Consider the following 21,248-nt stretch of genomic DNA (forward strand, 5'->3'; position numbering starts at 1 on the left):
AAAAGAACGTTTTTTACAAGGTAAGACGGTCGATCAGGCATGGTCATTGAGGTGGCGAAGGAGGTTACAATCCTTGAAAACATGTAACACTCGTTTTATGATTTAGGTTTGACGAAAGGCTACGATTATAAGATCAGGGAGGTCAGTTCCCTGTTTATTGATTTTGAGCACATAGTGGTGGGGAATAAGGTTTTCTTGAAAGCATTCGTTTCTTTTCTACACATTTCCCTTGCATTTCCGATTCCTTATACCTTGTGAATTTTTGATGTCCAGCACACCAAATAGTTGATTAAAATGAATATTATATTCAGTCCACAGGCCCCTGACGAAGAGCTTGTAGAGCTTGAAATGCATTGGGCACAAAGAAGAGTCGTCTAGGATGATGTTCTGAATTCAATTTTGGATGTTGTTAATAATGTTAAAAAGTGTACCAGATTTATTGTGATCGAATACAATAATGTTTGGAATTGTTTTTTGTTGAGTTATAAACATAAAATATCTTTGAAGCTCTATACAGTGCGCAGAGGTTAAGTGTTTCTTGCACTTAAGATAAGGTCAAATGTTGAGGCACGGTTAGGACAAACGTACCACCTCCGCAGCACGCTTGGTATAAAAATCTTCAAAATTACAGTGAAAATTGCATTTTACAGAGTTGCGAAAATAAATCAGGAGTGCTCCTCTCACCCAGTTTGCACCAAAAAGATGGGTGCCATTAAAGGGCATATCAACCAAACTTGGACAGCCTCTGAAAAGCCCAAGGTATGCAACCAGGCACGACAACGTTGTGCCACAAAGGATACCATGGCCCGACTCATTGAATCAGTAGTATTAATGCCACATTTAATGATTAGTGTAGCTGCCTGCTGGCCAACCCATATCAACTGGTCAAGATTGGATCGGAGTTCATATGGAAGTGATGGCAACATACATTGTAATGAATCCCACAATGTGTGGGAAGACGCTCGAGAATACAAGACGTGTTAATGGACCTCAAAGCAGACCTAGTCAAATAGAACATATGCTTGCCAAACGTATTGTGTCTCCTGGAATCTCTGTCCGATGAGACATTAGGAAGAGAATCCATATTCCGTAAGGCTGACGCAGCCTGTACCACCAAACTACGAGAAGTAGGATGTATGAGGAGACAAGCAGGACCCCGAGGAGATGGCTGGTTCCTGCGAGATATAGAGCGATGTATTGTGACCCCCATATCAGGTTTAGTTTAAGTGCTCAACAAAATGTCATACAGGGCCACCATATGGAAGGTCAGGCTCCACCCCTGTTTGACCTTGACAGAGGACGTCAATTAGGGGTTCAGGATACTTTTCCACAGAAGGACGAGTCAACTCCAAAACCATAGCCACTCTTCTTAACATGCCCACAAAAGAGGACCTTGCCTCAGTAGGAGGGGAAAGAAGTCCCAAAGTTGGGGAAGACTCTAACCCACTTGCCCTACTGCATACAGCCAATTCTCCTCCATAGAAGGCAGAACAACCTCAGATATAAGGTGCAAAAGCCCCTACTCTCCCACATCATCCCATAAAAAGATGACCCTCAGGAGTACCAACATGAGAGGGTAGCAGAAGGATATTATTCACTACAAATAGCTCCATTGACTCCGCACTCAACATCGACTAGCTCAGAGAAGGCAACAACTCAACATTGAGAGGAGTAAAGGCTTCGATCGGCGCCGCCGTCGTCCTTGCCAGAGTCAGCTGATTAAGGATAGATGACAAAGGTGGGAACCACGAAGGGCTGTGCACAGGTGCCTTCGAGGAGCGTAAGCCAGCGCTGGCCCAGTGATTCAGAGGGCCCAATAGACCCAGAGGGTGAACCTGCCAGATTGGCTCCTCTCACCTCCATGGTGCCAGACAGTGTTCCAGGGGAAGGTGAAGACTCAAAGATAATATGTAACAAAGTTATAATAATCTCTCATCTTGTTGATCGATGCCCCGGCTTCTGGCAAGATGAAGTGCCATGGGGCGTCGTCGTGCATAGCCTCCCTAACCGGTAAAATGGAGGAGCCGTGAGAGACAGAGTCTCTACTAGGTAAAGACAAGGGACAAGCTTCAATCGCCTGTGCTTACCTTGGGACGTCGATAGGGAGTGACATCCATGGGAACGGCTGCTGTAACGGGCCCTCGAACAGACCATTAAATAAAAAGGAGACAGAGGTTGATGAGCCGTCTCAGAGGACTGCGTCAGACGCATCGCCAGAAGTTTCATTCGACGTTTCTTGAATGGCTTAAGTTACGACAATCACACAGAAGGGGGCCCTTGAGAGGATACCTAGGCAGCGGAACTGGGGGAAACGTAAATATCAATCAAGAACAAACCCACTGCCTGCAAGTAATTTATAAATTAGCTGTACGTCAAGGATAAATGAAAAAGGGAACAACATAACCCAAAACAGCGTGCAACAGAAAGGAGGTAGAAAGCTGTATAACTACACCATGAAACCATTATTGTAGGGCCTATATCTTGAATTTATTTTACCAATTTTTGGTATATCAAAATATCAAAAGTACATTCAATAAACATTTAATAAATATTAGAATAAATACAATACCAGAAAACCGTTTTACAAACTAGTGATGCACAGGAGCAACAAACATACAGATCACCAACACCATACTTCCAACAGCTCACACAACACATTGCACAATGGCAACCCACTGCATCAGACACAATAATCTCAACAAGAAATGGATGAAGGTATTATACAAAGAATTATACACAGAAAACTTTGTAAATGTTCCATCACGCCAAATGGCCACAGTTTGTCAATTTCTAGCCAATGAATAGTTAATGCATGTTTTTTTAAACATCGATATAGACCGCAAGGAGGTACAAAATGATGATTATACTGAGAGACATGCCGATCAGAGGGGACGACAGGAGATGCAGTTGTGGTGTTCTCTCAAACACCACATACAAACAGAATATGGGTCCGTGTACAAGACCCACACGGCTTAAATCCGGAAGACAAGAGGAAAAAAGGCACACTGTTCCAACCAACAAAAAATGCCAAAGTAGGCCAAAAAACAGCCTGAGTAACTGCTTCTGCGGATCAGCGCTGCAGCGAGAAAGAGAAGAAAATGACGTCTGTGCGCAGGAGGGGACTCCACTAATCACAACTTGAATTGACGGAGTCGTATGATGCTGTTCCCTGGCGAGCAGAGGTACTTAAAAAAAAATTCTGATCCAGACAGGCGTTTGGAGAGAATTCATAAGTTTAGAACTCTGTGACTAGACGCCTTGATCAGAAATATAATCATATAATCACACAACTGTTTATTTTTTTTACCATTCTTGTTATCTGACTAATAATGCCTGGTTTCCTCCTGCTAATAATCGCAGCTTATGTTTTTTACACCAAAATTCTATTGCTCCAATAAGTGTTTTGAAATGCCATTTTGTATTTATTTCTTGTGTCTGCCGTTGGGCATGTTTAAGTAATAATGAAAGGGTAGATCTGTTACCATGATTTTCTTGGGGAAATTAGCATGGTCATTTTCTCAGGTTGCAGATATCATCCGGGTTTCCTGTAAGGTTAAGTGTCCTGATGGAGCACTGTGAGCTAGCTAGGAATTGGGCCAACATACTCTGATGATACGAGTGGACTCAGTTCCCATATTCTGATGTTTATGTTGTCCGGATACACAGTCCTACTTAAATCGTACGAACCGTAACACACAACTAATCTCCCTTACTTATAGTCAAGAGTGCACCTGCTCATGTATCTCAACACACTGCACTACACACTCTAATACTATCATGGGATGAATTCAAAGAAGTACTGTGAATGTTATGTTACATTGCAGTTGTACCATGAGTATCCTATATTCTAATACAGAATTACTAGTAAAAAAAGTAAATAAAAAAAGACAAGACACATTGAAACATTGTTAAAGGAACGACTGCAATAACCTGAGAGATGATAAACGCTGATCAAGCACTGTTAAAAACAACTGATCTTGAAAATTTGATAATCCATACAGATAACATTTATGCAGGCCTGATATTCTACCCATTAGGATAGTAAAGCCAGAACTATTGGCTTTGCTAGTTAGTGAAAGTAAAACTAGAATTTTTCCCATATGGTTGTCTCTTTCTCAAGACACACACTCAACCTCTAAGTATTCACCCATTCAATATTAGAAGCCACCACAAGCATTAGTGAAACATTTGCAAAGGAAAAAAAAAAATATATATATATATATATATATGTAAACACAAGCAATTATATGAACAGCTGTCTGTTTATTACAAAGTTTAAAAAGGTTTTTAAACCCATTCCACTGAATGTACAATAAATATACAAAAAATGTGCAAATAAAAAACAAAAAAGACTGTAATTAGAAATTAATACAATAATGTAGGAGAAAAACAACTAAGAGGACAATCAAATCTGTCTTGCGGTTGTTAATCAAGATTGCTCCCTAGGGAAACGCGCCGTTGGATCAAAAAGCCACGAGCAATCAAATACCTGGGGGCTATATAGAACAGCGAGACACCCACGAGTGATCTTACCAGCTACTTTTGCAGAGTAAGGGACGTGCAGAAATCTATGACCCATGAAAAAAAGTGATTAGGCGACACGAATAGAATTACAGAAATATCACAGCTTCAGGCTGAGGCTTGATTTTAACATATCGAATTAGACCACAGAGAAAATCAACTCCATATACACGAGCTACCAAAGAGTGTAATAACCGCCTTGGAAGGTCAGAACGTGTGAAAGAAAGGATTCTCACCAGTGTGCGAAAGCACAGGTGATGCTGTCAATAAGGAGAAGTAAAAGTTTTATGGTCCTGAAGAAGGTGGTTGTAGACCTTTAACACCGCCGAAACGCGTTGACGCTTTGATATTAGTTAAATCTGGAGGGGTCAACATTATTGAGGGCAATTGGAATCTAATCCAACTCAATGTTGCACCACAAGAATCTTCATTAACAACCGCAAGACAGATTTGATTGTCCTCTAAGTTGTTTTTCTCCTACATTATTGTATGAATTTCTAATTACAGTCTTTTTTGGTTTTTATTTGCACATTTTTTGTATATTTATTGTACATTCAGTGGAATGTGTTTTAAAACCTTTTTAAAACTTTGTAATAAACAGACAGCTGTTCATATAATTGCTTGTGTTTACATATATATATATTTTTTTCCTCTGCAAATGTTTCACTAATGCTTGTGGTGGCTTCTAATATTGAATGGGTGAATACTTAGAGGTTGAGTGTGTGTCTTGAGAAAGAGACAACCATATGGGAAAAATTCTAGTTTTACTTTCAGTAACTTGGCGCTCTATTCCCTCTTGGTTATAAGAGAGCCCCTCTCATTTTTTTAGTTTACTAGTTAGTGCCAGTTCTTCCTAGCAGGAACATCTATTGGTGGAACCTCTCAGCTTTCATGTATAATATTCTGTGCAGTGTGGCAGTATGATTTGGGAGAAGTCACTCTTTCCAAGGAAAGTTTTGAGGGCAATTCAGACTGATTTCTCATTCAGCCATTGAAAGGCATTTGAAATAAGGGGACTGCAGACCATTGACTGAGTCGTCTCTCAATATTCCTTTGTCTGCAGTTGATAGGGGACTTCAAAACACCAATGTAATCAAGTTATTTTTAGTTTTCTGCCCAATTTCACCTGTGCTACCCTGGTCATGAGTCTATACAATCTTCTCCTCTCATGCATCAGCCATTATTGAACTGGGGCCAAATGTTTCTACTCTTAATTTGAGTCTACCCTCCAAACTCCCCAGAAGGCCAGAGCCATATGTCCCGCTACCTTCAAGGAAGTGCTCATCCTCTAGGTTGCCTCTGTGGCCAAGGTAAAATGGCTTTTGTTGACCCAGAAGTATCTTACTGCTGCTATGACACAGATAAATCACCATTTATGTTTAAATTACCCTGTTTGCTTCAATTGTATCATAAGCACTTAGGCCTCCAAGAAAGATGACAAGCTTCAGCAGTATCATTGCCCGTTGATAATGTAACATGTTAAGAGGTAGATTTCCAGTAAGGTATTTGGATTAAAATATAGCAAAATTCAGAAACAGACTAAATAAAAAGCTGAGATTATTTATGAAGCTGTCTTCAAATATTTGGTTTGGATCAAAACCAACTGGACTGCTCAATGACCTCACTTACATGCACATAATGTATAATACAGAAGACAAGCATTCATAGGAAATATAGTCTGTACTTACTTTGGAAAGCAGAGTTGATGCTCTCATTCTGGTCTCCTCCATACCTCCCTCATCGGCTGGACTTATATTTTCTAACAGTTTAGTTAGCAGGGGAAATAACACCTGTGAGATTTATCCCAAGACAAAAATAATGAAATAAAAATAGTGCCGGGAAAGAGGCAGCACACGAGTATTGCAACAAAGAAAGCAAGGCAGATTAAACGAGGGACAACACAATTCTTACCATTTTTACAGCATCATCGCCTCCTGTGCTTTCTCCAGTACCACCTGCAAGTCTGTTAGCACTCACACCACGGCTAGCAAGCATGGCCTTCAATGAATGCCAAGATAAACTGAACACCACTGCCTGTTCACCAGAGACCACAAGCAGCAGACTGGCTCCAGAGGCCACCTCACCACCCATTTACCTCCTTGACAGCCTGACACAACCAACCACAGCAGTCCATCTCATTCTGCTCTGCAAACTTCCAGTAGAAGAAGCCTCCGTGCCGCACAATTGGTGAGCGGCGCCACACTATGCATCCAGCAGGACACTACAGTGGCCATATGTCCTTTGAGTGAAGGCCTCCAGTAGCAGTTCTACTAAGGTGGTGAGCTTCTGACTGCTGTGAGGAATTTATTTTACCCATCCCAGAAGAGCTATGTTTGGAGTTGGATTTGTACTTATACCTATGATTTTGTGCAGCGTTTGTTGCCCAAAAATTGTGTTTCCCCCTGCTAGATGAACAAAGTACCAAAGCACACTTCATATGCTCCTCATGAGTCACAACACTTATCAAGTTTTAGGCCCATTTGTGTATTCCCACATATGATCAGTTAGGGAGTTGTCTAAATCATGCTCTCAGCCAGCTCTTACAGAGGTTGCACAGGTAGGTATTACCTCCTGCACTTCTCTTTATATCTTGGTGATTGTAAGAAGGTGGATATCTGACTATATGGTTACCCCAACTTTTTGCCTAGTGTTTAGCTGGTTTTCGACTTAGTTGGCCTGGGATCCTGCTGTTCAGGGCCCCAGGCTATCTGCTCTCTCTGTAAAATGGACTCCATGTACTTTAGGTACATATCTAATTGGGTGTTGGGTCACCTTGTGAGCCCCTGTACAGTGTACCATAGGTACCCATGGCATAGGTGCATCCAAGGCATACCAGGGGCTGCAGCATGAATTATGCCACCCCTGGCTGGCCATCCAAACTGACACCACAGGCTGATCACTCAGCTTGGGCAAGGTCGTGTAATCACCCCTTGCTTAGATATAGTATTCCTATATCTATCCTTAGATATAGACACATATATACCTATAAGTCACTCCTATGGCAGGCCTTAACAATCCTGAGGGCAGAGTGCTTGGTTTTATGTGAGATGGTGCTCTAGCATGAGCTGAGCCAGTCTACAGCTTTCGGAACCATGTCCTTATAGCTGTTCTATGATATAGCCATACCATATACTCTTAAGTGCATTATAATCCTCGCGGTTAATGCTAACTTTGGTTTGGCTTTATCAAAACATGTCATGTAAGGTGTCAAACACTTTGGAATACTACCCCCCCCGCCAGTTCTGGCAGCGGGGGTAGCATTCCACCCTTCTAGAGGGAGAAGACATGTAAGTACTGCTTTACCCGGTTAAAGTTAAACAGAGCCTCAGCATCACAAAATGGATGCTGCTGCCACAGACATGAGTCGGACCTCCTGCAGCCGGACGAAACTCCAGCAAGGGAGGCCTGGACAATAGGTTTCCTGTCGAAAGCCTGTAGTGGATTGGGGCAGGGTGGGGTCAATGGAAAGATGCTTTTCCAGACACTGCCTGGGGCACACAAGGAGCTCCATGCATAGCCCGGTTGAAACCAGTTGCTGGGGCACTCCAGCCCCAGCTCTGGCGCGAAACTGGACAAAGGGAAAGGGGCGTAACCACCCCCTTCCCAGGTTCCACCCATAGGAGGGACCTAGCAGGTAATCCAGCCCCTTAGTTTAGTATAAAGTTAGGAGCTGTGTCTAGAGACTTTAGATTTATCCTGGAAAGAAACTCTGCAATGAAACTCTTGGACCTTCGACGTTCCATATCAACTGGAAGACTTAAGACATCTCCCTTTTGGTCAAGGAGTGACCACCCTGTGCAAACAGGCACCAACAGTAACTTGCCGGTTTGCTTTGTCGATGCTCCCGCTGGAACCAGAACTTAGCGACGCAGGAACTGGACTTCCAGACTTCTCTGACTCCAAACCACATCCACAGCAAAGCTGAGACCCGTGGCGGACACAAGAGACGTGGGACCGGACATCCTGGACTACCTGCTTTTTGCTACCTGTGCAGCTCCTGAGGTACCCTCGAAGTTGTGCATTGGGGTACGAGAAGCCCCAGACCAGAGCAGCATTTGCACCGAAGCTCAGCCCTCCACACTCCACGAGTGCCGCGTGGGGCCTGCGCCTGCATTTCAGCTCGACGCGTCTTCGTGATTGCTAGCCTGTTGGCTAGTAAGCCCTCTGAAGACATCCTTGTGAAACTACACCGCTTGCCTGGTTGCTCCGGGCTTGCTCCAGTTTCCCTGCGAAGCAGAAGCTCCCCAGACCTTGCTGTTCTGAACTGTAGCCAATCTTCCCATCCTGCGTGGATTGCACTTGCCAAGATTTGTTGGGTCCAATCCAGATACCGACACCGTCAACAGCTAGATCCGTCGTGGGACAGCTCGACGCCTCCTGGTCCTTGTGGCTGCAGAGACAAGATTCACCTCTTCACCTGATTGCATCTCGACATCGCCTGGTTCCTTCCTGGTCACTGGCTAGTGACCCAGACTCTGTCTCCTCTGCTTTCAGGTTCTTCTCGACTCTGATCTACCGGGACACTTTTCTCCTGGTCGCCTGCAGCACTTTCTTGCAGCTCTCCATAGGAAACAGCGACGAAACCCGACACGAAAGAACACCTATGCACCCGGCTTCCCTGGGTGAGGTAACTCGAGTACTCCGGTGCTGCCGTGGGTATTAACTATCCAAGTGTCCTAGTTTAACAGGGTTTTCCCGTAATCCATCCGGAAGTGTCCGAAATCTACTACTTCGTAACTTTTACGTTCCCATTGAAACGCTATGGTAACCAGCCTGTGTGTTTATACACTGCACACGCTTCCCGTGGGCCTCCTACTTCCAAGCCCTTGGTTGTTCGGTGTAGCCCCAGCGATTTCCTAGGCCCTAGGCCTACTCACCTTTCCTGAAGTGGTTCTTATACCACTTACCACTTATTAAGTATATGGTTCGTGAGGCCCCTAGGGCAGAATTGTATTTGTGCAACTTATAGTATGCTTATTGAGTAACCTGTGCTGTATCTCGAACTCTGACCTCATAAAGAGTGCAGAGGGGTTGTGTTAGTGATAAATACATATATATTTGATATATACCTTGTGTGGTGTCCTTTCATTTGGTATTCAAGGGATTATATATGGTAAAACAGCTGGCTTCACATGCTCTCTGAGGTTTTAGCCTAAGACTGCTTTGTCCATGCTACTACTAGGATAGCTGGTCTATAAGGTTGACTTTACAACCATCACCATAAGGGTTGTTTGGACTGGTGCAGGGTGCCCCTAAGAATAGTGGACATCATATACCAGGCCAACTTCTCACAGTGATTAGCTTCCTAGGGGTTTCAACATTAATTGTTAGTTGGAGGAGTTTTGAATGCTTCTGTTCCAGGGGGAAATTGTGTGTTATATGTTTACTTATTGATTTTAGCTTAGGAAAGCATGAAGCCGAGTGATCTTAGCAGCTGAAGGAGCAAGTAATTTTAAAGGGACATTGGGAGGGCAAACATGAAAAAAAAGGAAAAGAACCGAGTAAAACACAGAGGGAGAAATGGAGAAAAGAATGAAGAGAAACAACAGAGCAGAAAAAAACATACAGAGTGGGATGTGATAAAGAATGAATGTGGAACATAATACACAATACTAAACAGGAGGAAAAGAATATATCACAGTATAAGGGAAGGAATGAGAAAAATCATCAAAAGATATTAACCCAGAGGAAAGGTGAAGAAAAGGAGAGGCTGCAGAAAAAAGGAAGCAGCTTGAAATGAAGAGCAGAAAATGAGCGGGAAGTGAAAGTAAAGAAAATAAAAAGTAAGTAGAGGTAAAATGCAGAAGCCTTGTGTGCTACAGGTAAAATATGAGTGAGATACAAGCAGGGGGTGATGCACCTACTGTAGAGTAGTGTGTGCAAACTACCACCCTCCAACTCTAACCCTGGTGAAATAGTTCTGTAGTTAATGTACTGCCTATAGCCATTAATGTGTAGGCTGCTGGTCACCAGTCCTCGTGCCAGCTCCCCCTACGGCCTGTTCTAGCTTTACTGTACTTGTAATTATACCACTTACTATAAAACTTCAGTTAAAAACTAAATTGTTGTGGTAGTCAAAGGAGGCACAACACGACATCTGCCACTGTATATTTTTGTTGGGTTTCTTACTCCATGTTGTTATGTTTGCCAGTCATTGTATGTTGTGCTATTTGTCTGAGACTGAGGTGCAGTTGTTGCAGCCTTCAGCATCTTCCTTGCAGTCAGTGCTAATAGATGTGTGTCACATTGGTGCTGCAGTTTGTATTATTTCTCTGCATGCTGCACTCCTGAGGTGTGGTTGTGTATGTGTGTGTGTGTCTGATATATGCCCACCTCTAATTGATGCTGATGTTGCTGGTGTTGGTGTGTGGACAAAATATTGAAAACACAAACATCGTGGGACAGAATATTGTGTCAAAAATATCGAGTACAAGAATATTGTGAAGGTCATTTCTTATGGGTAAGTAAAGTTTTACTATATATAACTCCACATATATGTACTTTGACAATATATATAAATATCTTCAAGGTACGTAGATCTGGAGCTAAGAATAGTACATTTATACCTATCTATTTGCACTTACCTACTCAATATTCTTGTCCTCGATATTTTTGACACGATATTCTGTCCACACGATATTTGTGTGTTCGATATTCTATCAGTCAACCCTTGTGTTCTGTTGCCCCTATACTTATACACGAGGTGTGCCCATATGCAAAGAAAGGGGGAAAAAAAGTTCACTCTCACCAATACATTACTCTCTCACCCTATACCTCGCTCAATATATCCTCTAGCTTCACTCTGACTCATCCGAACATCACACTACAAGTATCTCCAAAATAACCCTTTCAAGACTCATCCCTCCTCTATCCCTCCCCAGCTCACCCCAAACGTCATTTTATTACTATGATCTCCCAAACAACCCTTTCTAAATTCTTCCCTCATGTATCCCTCCCATAACTCATCCCAAACCTCATCTTACTACTATGATCTCCCAAATAACACTCTCTAGACTCTTCCCTCTTCTATCCCTTCATTATCCTATTCAATCCAACTAACAAACTCACATGTCCACCGCTCACAATAACTCATAGTTCCCTTTACTAATCCACCATTAATCATTATGGGTTCTGGAGTAGTGTGCTACTCGCCAAAAAGTGCTTTGACCCCTCATCAGGGGTAGTAAGCACTATGTACATACAATTACAAATTATCAGTACGTCCACAGCTGGCTTTAGCTACCATAGTGATACATATATTCAACCTCAAGACTGCTGGGAGAGTAAAAAGAGCAAGCATGATCAGAGCACCTACTAAGACCACTGACTGCACGTGCTAGAAGCTTCATACCACATCAGCAGTGGCTCAGATTAAGCAATCTCCTTTCAAAACAATTGCTTAACTGAGGATCAAGGTCTGGTGGCTATGCACTACCTAGCCACAATCTTTCCCAGAATAGAATCTGATCAACAAGCACGACTGCAACAGTGACTGCTCCCCTCTGCCAGCACATAGCAAGATCATCACATGGGGAAAAAGAAAGGACTCAGACAGGACTGCCACCTGAATTAGGGGCAACACAGGATAAGTAAGGGCAGTCACACCAGAGAAAGACGCCATCCATGCAAGAAGAACAAGCTTACAGTGTTGATTTGAGCAACATTGTAGCGCAAACACAGCCACCTAATGGATGACTTGTATCTGGAGAGGAAACTGCCGGTGATCTGTTTTTTGTTTGCAGTATTATATAGCGCAAACTCGACCCAAAGGTATTGGAGGGTTTTACATAAGCATGTTCGTTTTTTAGTCGAGGAGCAAGTCAGTGATATTCCCAGAATAATCTACTTACCTTTGGTAATGCCTTATCTGGTGGTGACTATCTAGCCTCAGATTCCTTGCGTGCCAGTTTGTGGTGTCAGTCGGCTCTGAATGAGCCCGCTCCAGAACGGACGTATGCAGTGCCTACATGGGTGCCACCCCAACGCGCCGATGTCAGTTTCTTTTCACGAGTTTCCATGCCAGGAGCGAGGAGTCATGAGGAACTTTGACAACTGGTGTGAATTCTAATGCCCATAGAAGGGTGTCCCTAATACTGTAATCAGTTCACAGAGTGTGGAGGATCAGTAAGGAATCTGCAGCAATACAGAGTCTCTACCAGATAAGGCGTTACCGAAGGTAACTTATTTATGTGATAGAGACTACTAGCAACAGATTTCTTACCTTTGAATAGATACCCAGGAAATGCCTTCCCAAAAGCTATTATTTTTAAGATCAGCATTTGTTGAGCGCATAGCTACCCGCATGCATCCCAGCGCTAGTGACAACAAGCAGACAGAGTTAGGGGTTCTAAGACATATTCTGGAATAGCCAGGTCTTTAATTGCTTTTGAAAGGAAAGATGATGGGCCGTCGATCGAAGATGACTAGGAAGGGTGTTCCATAGTTTGGAGGCGTTGTAAGAGAAAGAGCGGCCACCGGAGCGCGCGCTCTTGAGTACATATGCAAGGAAAAAATTGAATGAGCGGAGACATCTTAGGGGGCAATTGAAAGTGATGAGGGACTGACTGATTTTTGGGCCGTTCCCCCAGAGGGTCTTATGAGCTATGCATGATGATTTAAATGTTATGCGGTCATTTATTAGCAGCCAGTGCAATGTTTTGAGAGTTGTTCGAAATGGGATCCCTGGCTGGCCAGGGCTTGCGCCAAAGTCAGTCAGAGACCACCACTTCCACGTCAAGGCAAGGGAGTTACACGCCAAGATAACCCCTGCTCACCCCCTTGGTAACGTAGCACGAGCAGTAAGGCTAAACTCGGAGGCGATGTAAGTTAAGTGTTTGCGCACGCACCCCCAGCAACAACACCCAAGGCCCACCACAAAGGAAACTCCACACAAGGTTATATATAAAAATAGCATTTGTATTACACCAAAACACATTAGATAAAAACACACACTTTACAATGTGCCCACAGGCATGGGCAGAATTTACAGGGGATATGTACAAGACAGGGCCACCTGGACCACTGTCAGGAATCAGCACTTTTAGAACTAGCACTTAGAATTTAGAATATAAAATCACTGTAGCACAAATTAGCACACAACCAGTAATTACTGGTAACGGGTAAGTACCTCCTACGCAACCCTAACCACCTTAGGAGAATGTTACGCAGGGAACCAGGACCTCACTAGTACCACCTGTACTAGCAAGAACAACCACCTAAGTATTACAATACCTGTAGGGGTATAAGCATAGGAACATTACACATGATGCATCACAACATTCAGAGGTGTAGGAACAAGGCACATGATGTATCAACAACACATTCAGAGGTGCAGGAGAAACACACGATGCATAAACATACATTCAGCGGTGTAAGGAACAAGGCACATGATGCATCAACAACACATTCAGAGGTGCAGAACACAGGGTGCGCAAAACATACAACACGCAGTACATTTCCTAACACCCAAGAGCAATAGGACATAGATCATAACCGCATCAAAACCACAGTTAGCGCAGAAATCATATTAGCACATGAATCACTTTAAAGTCCAGGTTGCGCCACTGCGCCAACACCTAAACGTAGCAGCTGCCCACTACTTGCTGGGCAGCTGAAGGACAGAACAGGGGGCCTAAACGCTGCAGCTGGCACTAAGTGCTGCACAGCTGGGGAAGGCCAAGAAGGGTTGAAGGAGTGCGCCTCACTCCTAAGTTCAGAACATGTCCCTAGAAAAGCAAAGCCTAAACGGTGCAGCTGCCCACTACTTGCTGGGCAGCTGGAAATCAAGAACTGCGACAGGGCTCTCACTAGCCCTTAGAACCAAAGACTGCGCCAAATGGGGAGCCCTCTGAAATAAAAACTGCGTATTTTAGAGCCCTCTAGGCTCGGAAACAATAAGGGCGAGTGGGAGCCTCGTGGGCTCTGGCCAGGACTGCTGCCAACACTGTGGGAGCGGCCCGCTGCCAGCTGGGGCCGCTCTGTCAATAAAAATGCCCATGGAATCGTTGGAGCCTTCTAGGCTCTAGGAGCAATGAGGGGGGCCAACAACAGCTGTGGGGGATCAGGGGCAGGCACCGATCATGTGCCCCGACATCACCCCCTTGCACAACAAAGCCTGGGCCCCTCTGGGCCCGAGTCACTATGGCGGCCGCGTCAGAGCAGCCCCCTTCTATGCGGGGCTGCTCTAGAGCGGGACACCGGCAGGGTGCCTCGCTCAACTTCCCCCCCAGCCGGCCTTTACTCACCGGCTCTGGGGCGGTCTGCGGCTCTCTTCCTTCAGCGGCGGTAGCACATGGCGGGGCTCTCCCTCCTCATGGGAGCCCCGCCTTCACAAAGCGCCCGCTTCGCTGTTCACCCGGTCCCCCATCTCGGGACCGGGACTCGATGTGGAGCCTTCGTGGCTCCAAGGCAGCCCGTCTCCTCTCTCGGCCGGGCAGCCTATCGCAGCGCGGCAGCGGGCGGGACTTCCTGGAAGCAAGCAGAAGTCCCGCCCCGCTCCAGGCGCCCGGCCGCCTGACTTCCGGTTTTGCGGCCATTTTCCTTCCCGGTGCCGCGGCGGTGAAACGAAGGGCAGAAAGGAGGGGTGGGCACCCTCGGTATTAAAATAAAACATACCAGCGAGGTGGGCACTCGCAAAGCGGCCTATAAACGGGAGAATACCCGTAAATATAAAAATAAAGTGCACACGAAGCACTCGAGGGCATACAAAAGGGCAGGAGCGCTTCCCTCAGAGGGAAAACGACAGCGCTCTGCCCAGAAATGGAAAATAAAGCGCTCACAGGGCGCTAGGGGCACAGAAAGCACCAAAGGCCCCAGGAAATGACCCCCACAGCCAGGAGGGTCCCAGTAACAAGCAGGACATCACAGGACAAGGCTTCCAGTGCCACAAGGAGTCCATCAGCAAGCCTGGGGCTGGGCAGGGCCCAGGGAGGCAAGCCTTCCCCTAGGCCCAAGCAGCAGCACGCCCCTGATAGATTCTAGTCTGCAAACAAGAACATTTTACAAGAGGTCACAGCCTCCTTTTATACATTGAAAACCTTTGTCTAAAGGTGCAGGGTGGGGGAGAAACCATTCGCAGCTGGTTTTGGGAGTACTTGGTTGTCCCCAGCCACACTTTCCATTCACCAGGCAGGCTAGGGTCATCAGTTGCACCACAGGGGCCGGAGCCAGCATTGTGTGGGAAAAGCCCAGCCCTATTAAGGACCCAGGCGCAGCCCCTCCCTCACATCAGCATGCTAATCTCTCCATTCACCACCGGGGCAGACCCACACAGACTCTTGGAGCCAGGCTCCCCAGCCAGCTTCAGCCAATCACTTGCCAGCATACTTACTGCACACGCACACCCATGTCTAGAAGTGGCACTTTCACACTAGACACATACACGCCGCATACATCATCTCGCAGCATTCAATCACACAAGTCCGCACATACCAGACTCGAACCTGCACACCCCACGCATCAGGAACTACCAGGGACACATACATTCCCCATGCATTCCTATGGGAGGGCAGGCCTATCTCACCATATGCACTCAGAGTGCGCACACACTTTCCACTGCGCCACAGTGTCAAAGTGCGCAAAGACCAGCAATCACCATCACCAGGTAACCAATAAAAGCAAAAAGTTCAGGGGTGAACCTGCCAGAAGGGCCAAGTCCAACACAACCCCCTTCCAGCCAAAACGCAGCGGAGACCAATCACCACCGTGATGGACTTCACTGCTTGGGGCGATAGAACACGGACGGGGGCCCGCACACTGCAGGGACACCCTCCGGTTCTATGCCACGTTGATCCATAAGACAAGCACATACTTAAAACAAACAGGCCCAACTAGGCTACCCCACTGGTACTCCTTAGTTGCCCACGGCTAGGACCAGGCCCTAGGCCACCCAGATACCACTGGTCTCTGCCAATCCACAGAGTGGGGGGTAGTAACCCCTGGCATACAATAGCCATTCTCCACCCTTCTTCTCAGTGTAGTTCCAAACTACTACGGATCCTTCAACCTAGGGTCCGCACCCTCAGGCTGACCAGAGGTCACGGGCAAGAATGCCCCACACTACCTCTACTTCTGAAGCACCCTCCAGAACACAACTCTCCCACCTGGAGCAGTACTACCAGACACCAGAACTACTGAAACCCTGTTCACCGATGTTCCACGTTCTTCTAACACTCTGGGAGATCTTCCTCAAATGACCTATTGGTACAGCCTAGGCCCCCGACCTGACGTTCCCTTCAGAAACATTCCAGGCCCTGAGACTGGGTTTCGGGCACCTGGAGACACGCAGTCCCACCCACTCCTTTTCGTCTGAGACAGGACGTGAGCCTCTACACCGAGACCTAGCTGGGCTACACTGAACCTCTTCCACCACACTGGGCTGGAAGACACCTCAGCCACTCCTTTTGGAATCACTCCATCCCCTAAGCCTCTCTCCCTCCCAGAACCTTACCAACTCCAAAATTCTGTCTCTAAACAGACCACAAAAATCAAAAGCAGGCTCCACTTCTGCAGACGTTCTTGGGAAAAGTTCAACACACGGGACTTAGGTATCTGAGCAAAACAAGAGCACACAAGTATTCAGCAAGCTCCCCAACCGAGGGACGTACCCTTTGGTCAGATGCCTGGCACACCAGGATTTCCTTGAGGGTGACACATAACTAATGTGTTGTGTACAAGTCTGCCTGACACTCAGGACAGAAGTGGCATCACCATGGTCACTGCTTGGCGACACAACCCTTCTGGCTGGCCCCTGACCCACTGGTTACTCCACTGGGGAACATATCCCCCTTGCACCCCTCTATCTGGACTGCTGCACCCTCCCAACTGGAGCGGTACTGCCAGACAACAGAACTACTAGAGCCCGGCTTACAGGCGCTCCACGTTCTCTCCACACTGGGAAATCCCCCTCAAAGGACGCTCCATAAGGACATGCTAGGCTCCCTCACCTGGTGTTCCTAAAACAAAACCACCAGACTATGAAGACCAGGCTTGTGCTCCTCTGAGCCACTTCCACCACTGGGCTGGAAGACCAGAACTTTCCTTAGGGTCACTCCCCAACAAATAACACAATGGCACAGGGGGAGGGGAAACTCCCTTGAGCTTCAGGCCCACCCATGAAATCCAACACACACAAGTTATCCACACACGCCCCCCCAGACTGGTAAGGCAGTTTCTACCACCCCTGATTTCTCAACCTGACCACACGTGACACAGGTACCATTACTCCAGGACAGGGACACATGCACTGGACACATTTATGCTGCCACCACTGGATCCCACCCTTCTGGTGAATCCAGAAAACACACTGCACTTAGGGGGATGATCTACCCTCCCGAGTTAGGGACACCTAACTCAAAGTGCACAAGAAACACATTTCCACAGAAATGAAATTTTTAGCAAACTTAAAACAATAATCCCCAAAATGTGAATTATTTAAAATGCAGAGTTTTGTGGTGCAGTCAGCTGCTACTGTGGTACAGCGCAAACACAAATCCTTATCCTTATCCTTTCCGCTGCCAGCCAATGTTAGAAATGGGATCCCTGGCTGGCCAGGGCTTGCACCAAAGTCAGTCAGAGACCACCACTTCCACGTCAGGGCAAGGGAGTTACACGCCAAGATAACCCCTGCTCACCCCCTTGGTAACGTAGCACGAGCAGTAAGGCTAAACTCGGAGGCGATGTAAGTTAAGTGTTTGCGCACGCACCCCCAGCAACAACACCCAAGGCCCACCACAAAGGAAACTCCACACAAGGTTATATATAAAAATAGCCTTTGTATTACACCAAAACACATTAGATAAAAACACACACTTTACAATGTGCCAACAGGCACGGGCAGAATTTACAGGGGATATGTACAAGACAGGGCCACCTGGACCACTGTCAGGAATCAGCACTTTTAGAACTAGCACTTAGAATTTAGAATATAAAATCACTGTAGCACAAATTAGCACACAACCAGTAATTACTGGTAAAGGGTAAGTACCTCCTACGCAACCCTAACCACCTTAGGAGAATGTTACGCAGGGAACCAGGACCTCACTAGTACCACCTGGACTAGCAAGAACAACCACCTAAGTTTTGCAATACCTGTAGGGGTATAAGCATAGGAACATTACACATGATGCATCACAACATTCAGAGGTGTAGGAACAAGGCACATGATGTATCAACAACACATTCAGAGGTGCAGGAGAAACACATGATGCATAACATACAATCAGCGGTGTAAGGAACAAGGCACATGATGCATCAACAACACATTCAGAGGTGCAGAACACAGGGTGTGCAAAACATACAACACGCAGTACATTTCCTAACACCCAAGAGCAATAGGACATAGATCATAACCGCATCTAAACCACAGTTAGCGCAGAAATCATAATAGCACATGAATCACTTTAAAGTCCAGGTTGCGCCACTGCGCCAACACCTAAACGTAGCAGCTGCCCACTACTTGCTGGGCAGCTGAGGGACAGAACAGGGGGCTTAAACGCTGCAGCTGGCACTAAGTGCTGCGCAGCTGGGGAAGGCCAAGGGTTGAAGGAGTGCGCCTCACTCTTAAGTCCAGAACATGTCCCTAGAAAAGCAAAGCCTAAACGGTGCAGCTGCCCACTACTCAGATGCTCCGTCCATCACCACCCCCTTTTGTTTCCGGTCCAGAGAAGGCATGGCTTGGCAGTTTGGGCTGGACTGTTCCCATGAGGCACAGGGTCAGACTGATTTGCATATGGCCATGCCCAAACAGGGGTGGCAGAGTGGGCTAAAGAATGGTGATGGATTAAACCCAGATCTGTTGACTGGGTGTGAGTGTTTGATTGGTTCAGATGCTCCGTCCATCACCACCCCCTTTTGTACCGCTTTGTTCGCCATAAGTTGGCAGGGTATGCTCAGACGTGAGTCCCTTGCTCACTTTGCCACTGGATTCAAGCAAGCCGGGCTGAAGATGACTGGAAAGCCAGAAACCGGTCCTCGGAAGCTTGTTTCCGGTCCAGGGAAGACATGGCTTGTCAGATCGGGCTGGACTGTTCCCATGAGGCACAGGGTCAGACTGATTTGCATATAGCCATGTCTGAACTGGGGTGGCAGAGTGGGCTTAAGAACGGTGTTGGATTAAACCCAGATCTTTTGACTGGGTGTGAGTGTTTGATTGATTCAGATGCTCCGTCCATCACCACCCCCTTTTGTACCGCTTTTGGCCGCCATAAGTGTGGCAGGGTATGCTCAGACGTGAGTCCCTTGCTCACTTTGCCACTGGATTCAAGCAAGCCGGGCTGAAGATGGCTGGAATGCCAGAAAACAGTCCTCGGAAGCTTGTTTCCGGTCCAGGGAAGACATGGCTTGGCAGTTCGGGCTGGACTGTTCCCATGAGGCACAGGGTCAGACTGATTTGCATATAGCCATGTCTGAACTGGGTTGGCAGAGTGGGCTAAAGAACGGTGATGGATTAAACCCAGATCTTTTGACTGGGTGTGAGTGTTTGATTGATTCAGATGCTCCGTCCATCACCACCCCCTTTTGTACCGCCCACTACTTGCTGGGCAGCTGGAAATCAAGAACTGCGACAGGCCTCTCACTAGCCCTTCGAACCAAAGACTGCGCCAAATGGGGAGCCCTCTAAGCTCTGAACAAACCAGCGGCATTTTGGGGGAGCCCACTGGCTCTGCACGCACCTGTGCATTTTTGGGAGCCCTCAAATAAAAACTGCGTATTTTAGAGCCCTCTAGGCTCGGAAACAATAAGGGGGTGTGGGAACCTCGTGGGCTCTGTGTTATATGGAAGTAGAAAATCCAAGAATGTCCAAGTAAATTCCAAGGTTTATTAAACTGCAGCACAGTACTTCTACTCTCCAGGTTACCAGTCCTTTTTTTCAACTCCTCTACATTTCAGACCATAACAATTCTAAATTGAATCCATAATACAATGTGCATGTGCAGCCATGATGAGACATTCTATTTAAAAGGGAAATATGTACAATATTGGAATTTGTATTAAAAGGGAAATATCTGTAAACAAGAATACAACACATTTTCCTTCTAAAGAAAATTTAGTGACTACGTAAACATTTGAAAAAAAACAAATCCTTATACATAAAAGAAACTACTGGGTATAATAGAAAATTAAGACACACATTTGGATACTCTTCTAACATTCCATCTTTTGCCATCTTGTGTGACAACGCTATTGTGATAAACTTTCATAGGTTTGCCAAACTTTGTCTCACCTTTGGTAATATAACCAGGTTTACGAATTCTAACCACATCACCTACCATAAAAGCAGGTTGTTTGACTTTCATCCTAGTATCATAATCATATTTGTATTTGCACTGTTTGGTTTGCACTTTCTCAGCTACATCTTTGACATTCACATCAACCATGCGATATCCAGTACTTTTCTTAAACCACCAAGGACATAGGTTAGATACAGGATCTCTACCCTTTAGTAGGCGGAAAGGTGAAACTTCTGTAGTGGCATGAGGTGTTATACGGTACAGCCATAATTTTTCTCTCAATTTCTCCTTCCACATTCCCCCAAACTTCCGAGCCCCTAGGATATCTTGTTTGAGAACCCTGTTATATCTCTCCACTAGCCCATTTCCTTGAGGTTCATATAGAGCGGTGGTGCAATGTTTTATACTATAAGTACTCAAAAATTCCAACATCTCTGAAGATTTGAACTGTACCCCATTATCAGATACAATGCTTTCTGGGAATCCTTCTCCTGAGAA

At 45.9% G+C, this 21,248-nt stretch overlaps 1 protein-coding gene across 4 annotated transcripts in view; it reads right to left on the bottom strand.

Annotated features, from left to right (window-relative positions):
- The window catches only part of GBF1 (golgi brefeldin A resistant guanine nucleotide exchange factor 1), a 2,365,494-nt gene that overhangs the window by 213,096 nt on the left and 2,131,150 nt on the right, over positions 1-21,248 (bottom strand). For all 4 annotated transcript variants that reach the window (XM_078643218.1, XM_078643217.1, XM_078643220.1 and 1 more), the window contains exon 36: positions 6,210-6,311. In XM_078643218.1, the coding sequence (XP_078499344.1) occupies positions 6,210-6,311 (102 nt within the window). The remainder of the gene's footprint in view (positions 1-6,209; positions 6,312-21,248) is intronic.

This window comes from Lissotriton helveticus, chromosome 5_1 (genome assembly GCF_964261635.1).
Source record: "Lissotriton helveticus chromosome 5_1, aLisHel1.1, whole genome shotgun sequence".
NCBI classification, from domain to species: domain Eukaryota; kingdom Metazoa; phylum Chordata; class Amphibia; order Caudata; family Salamandridae; genus Lissotriton; species Lissotriton helveticus.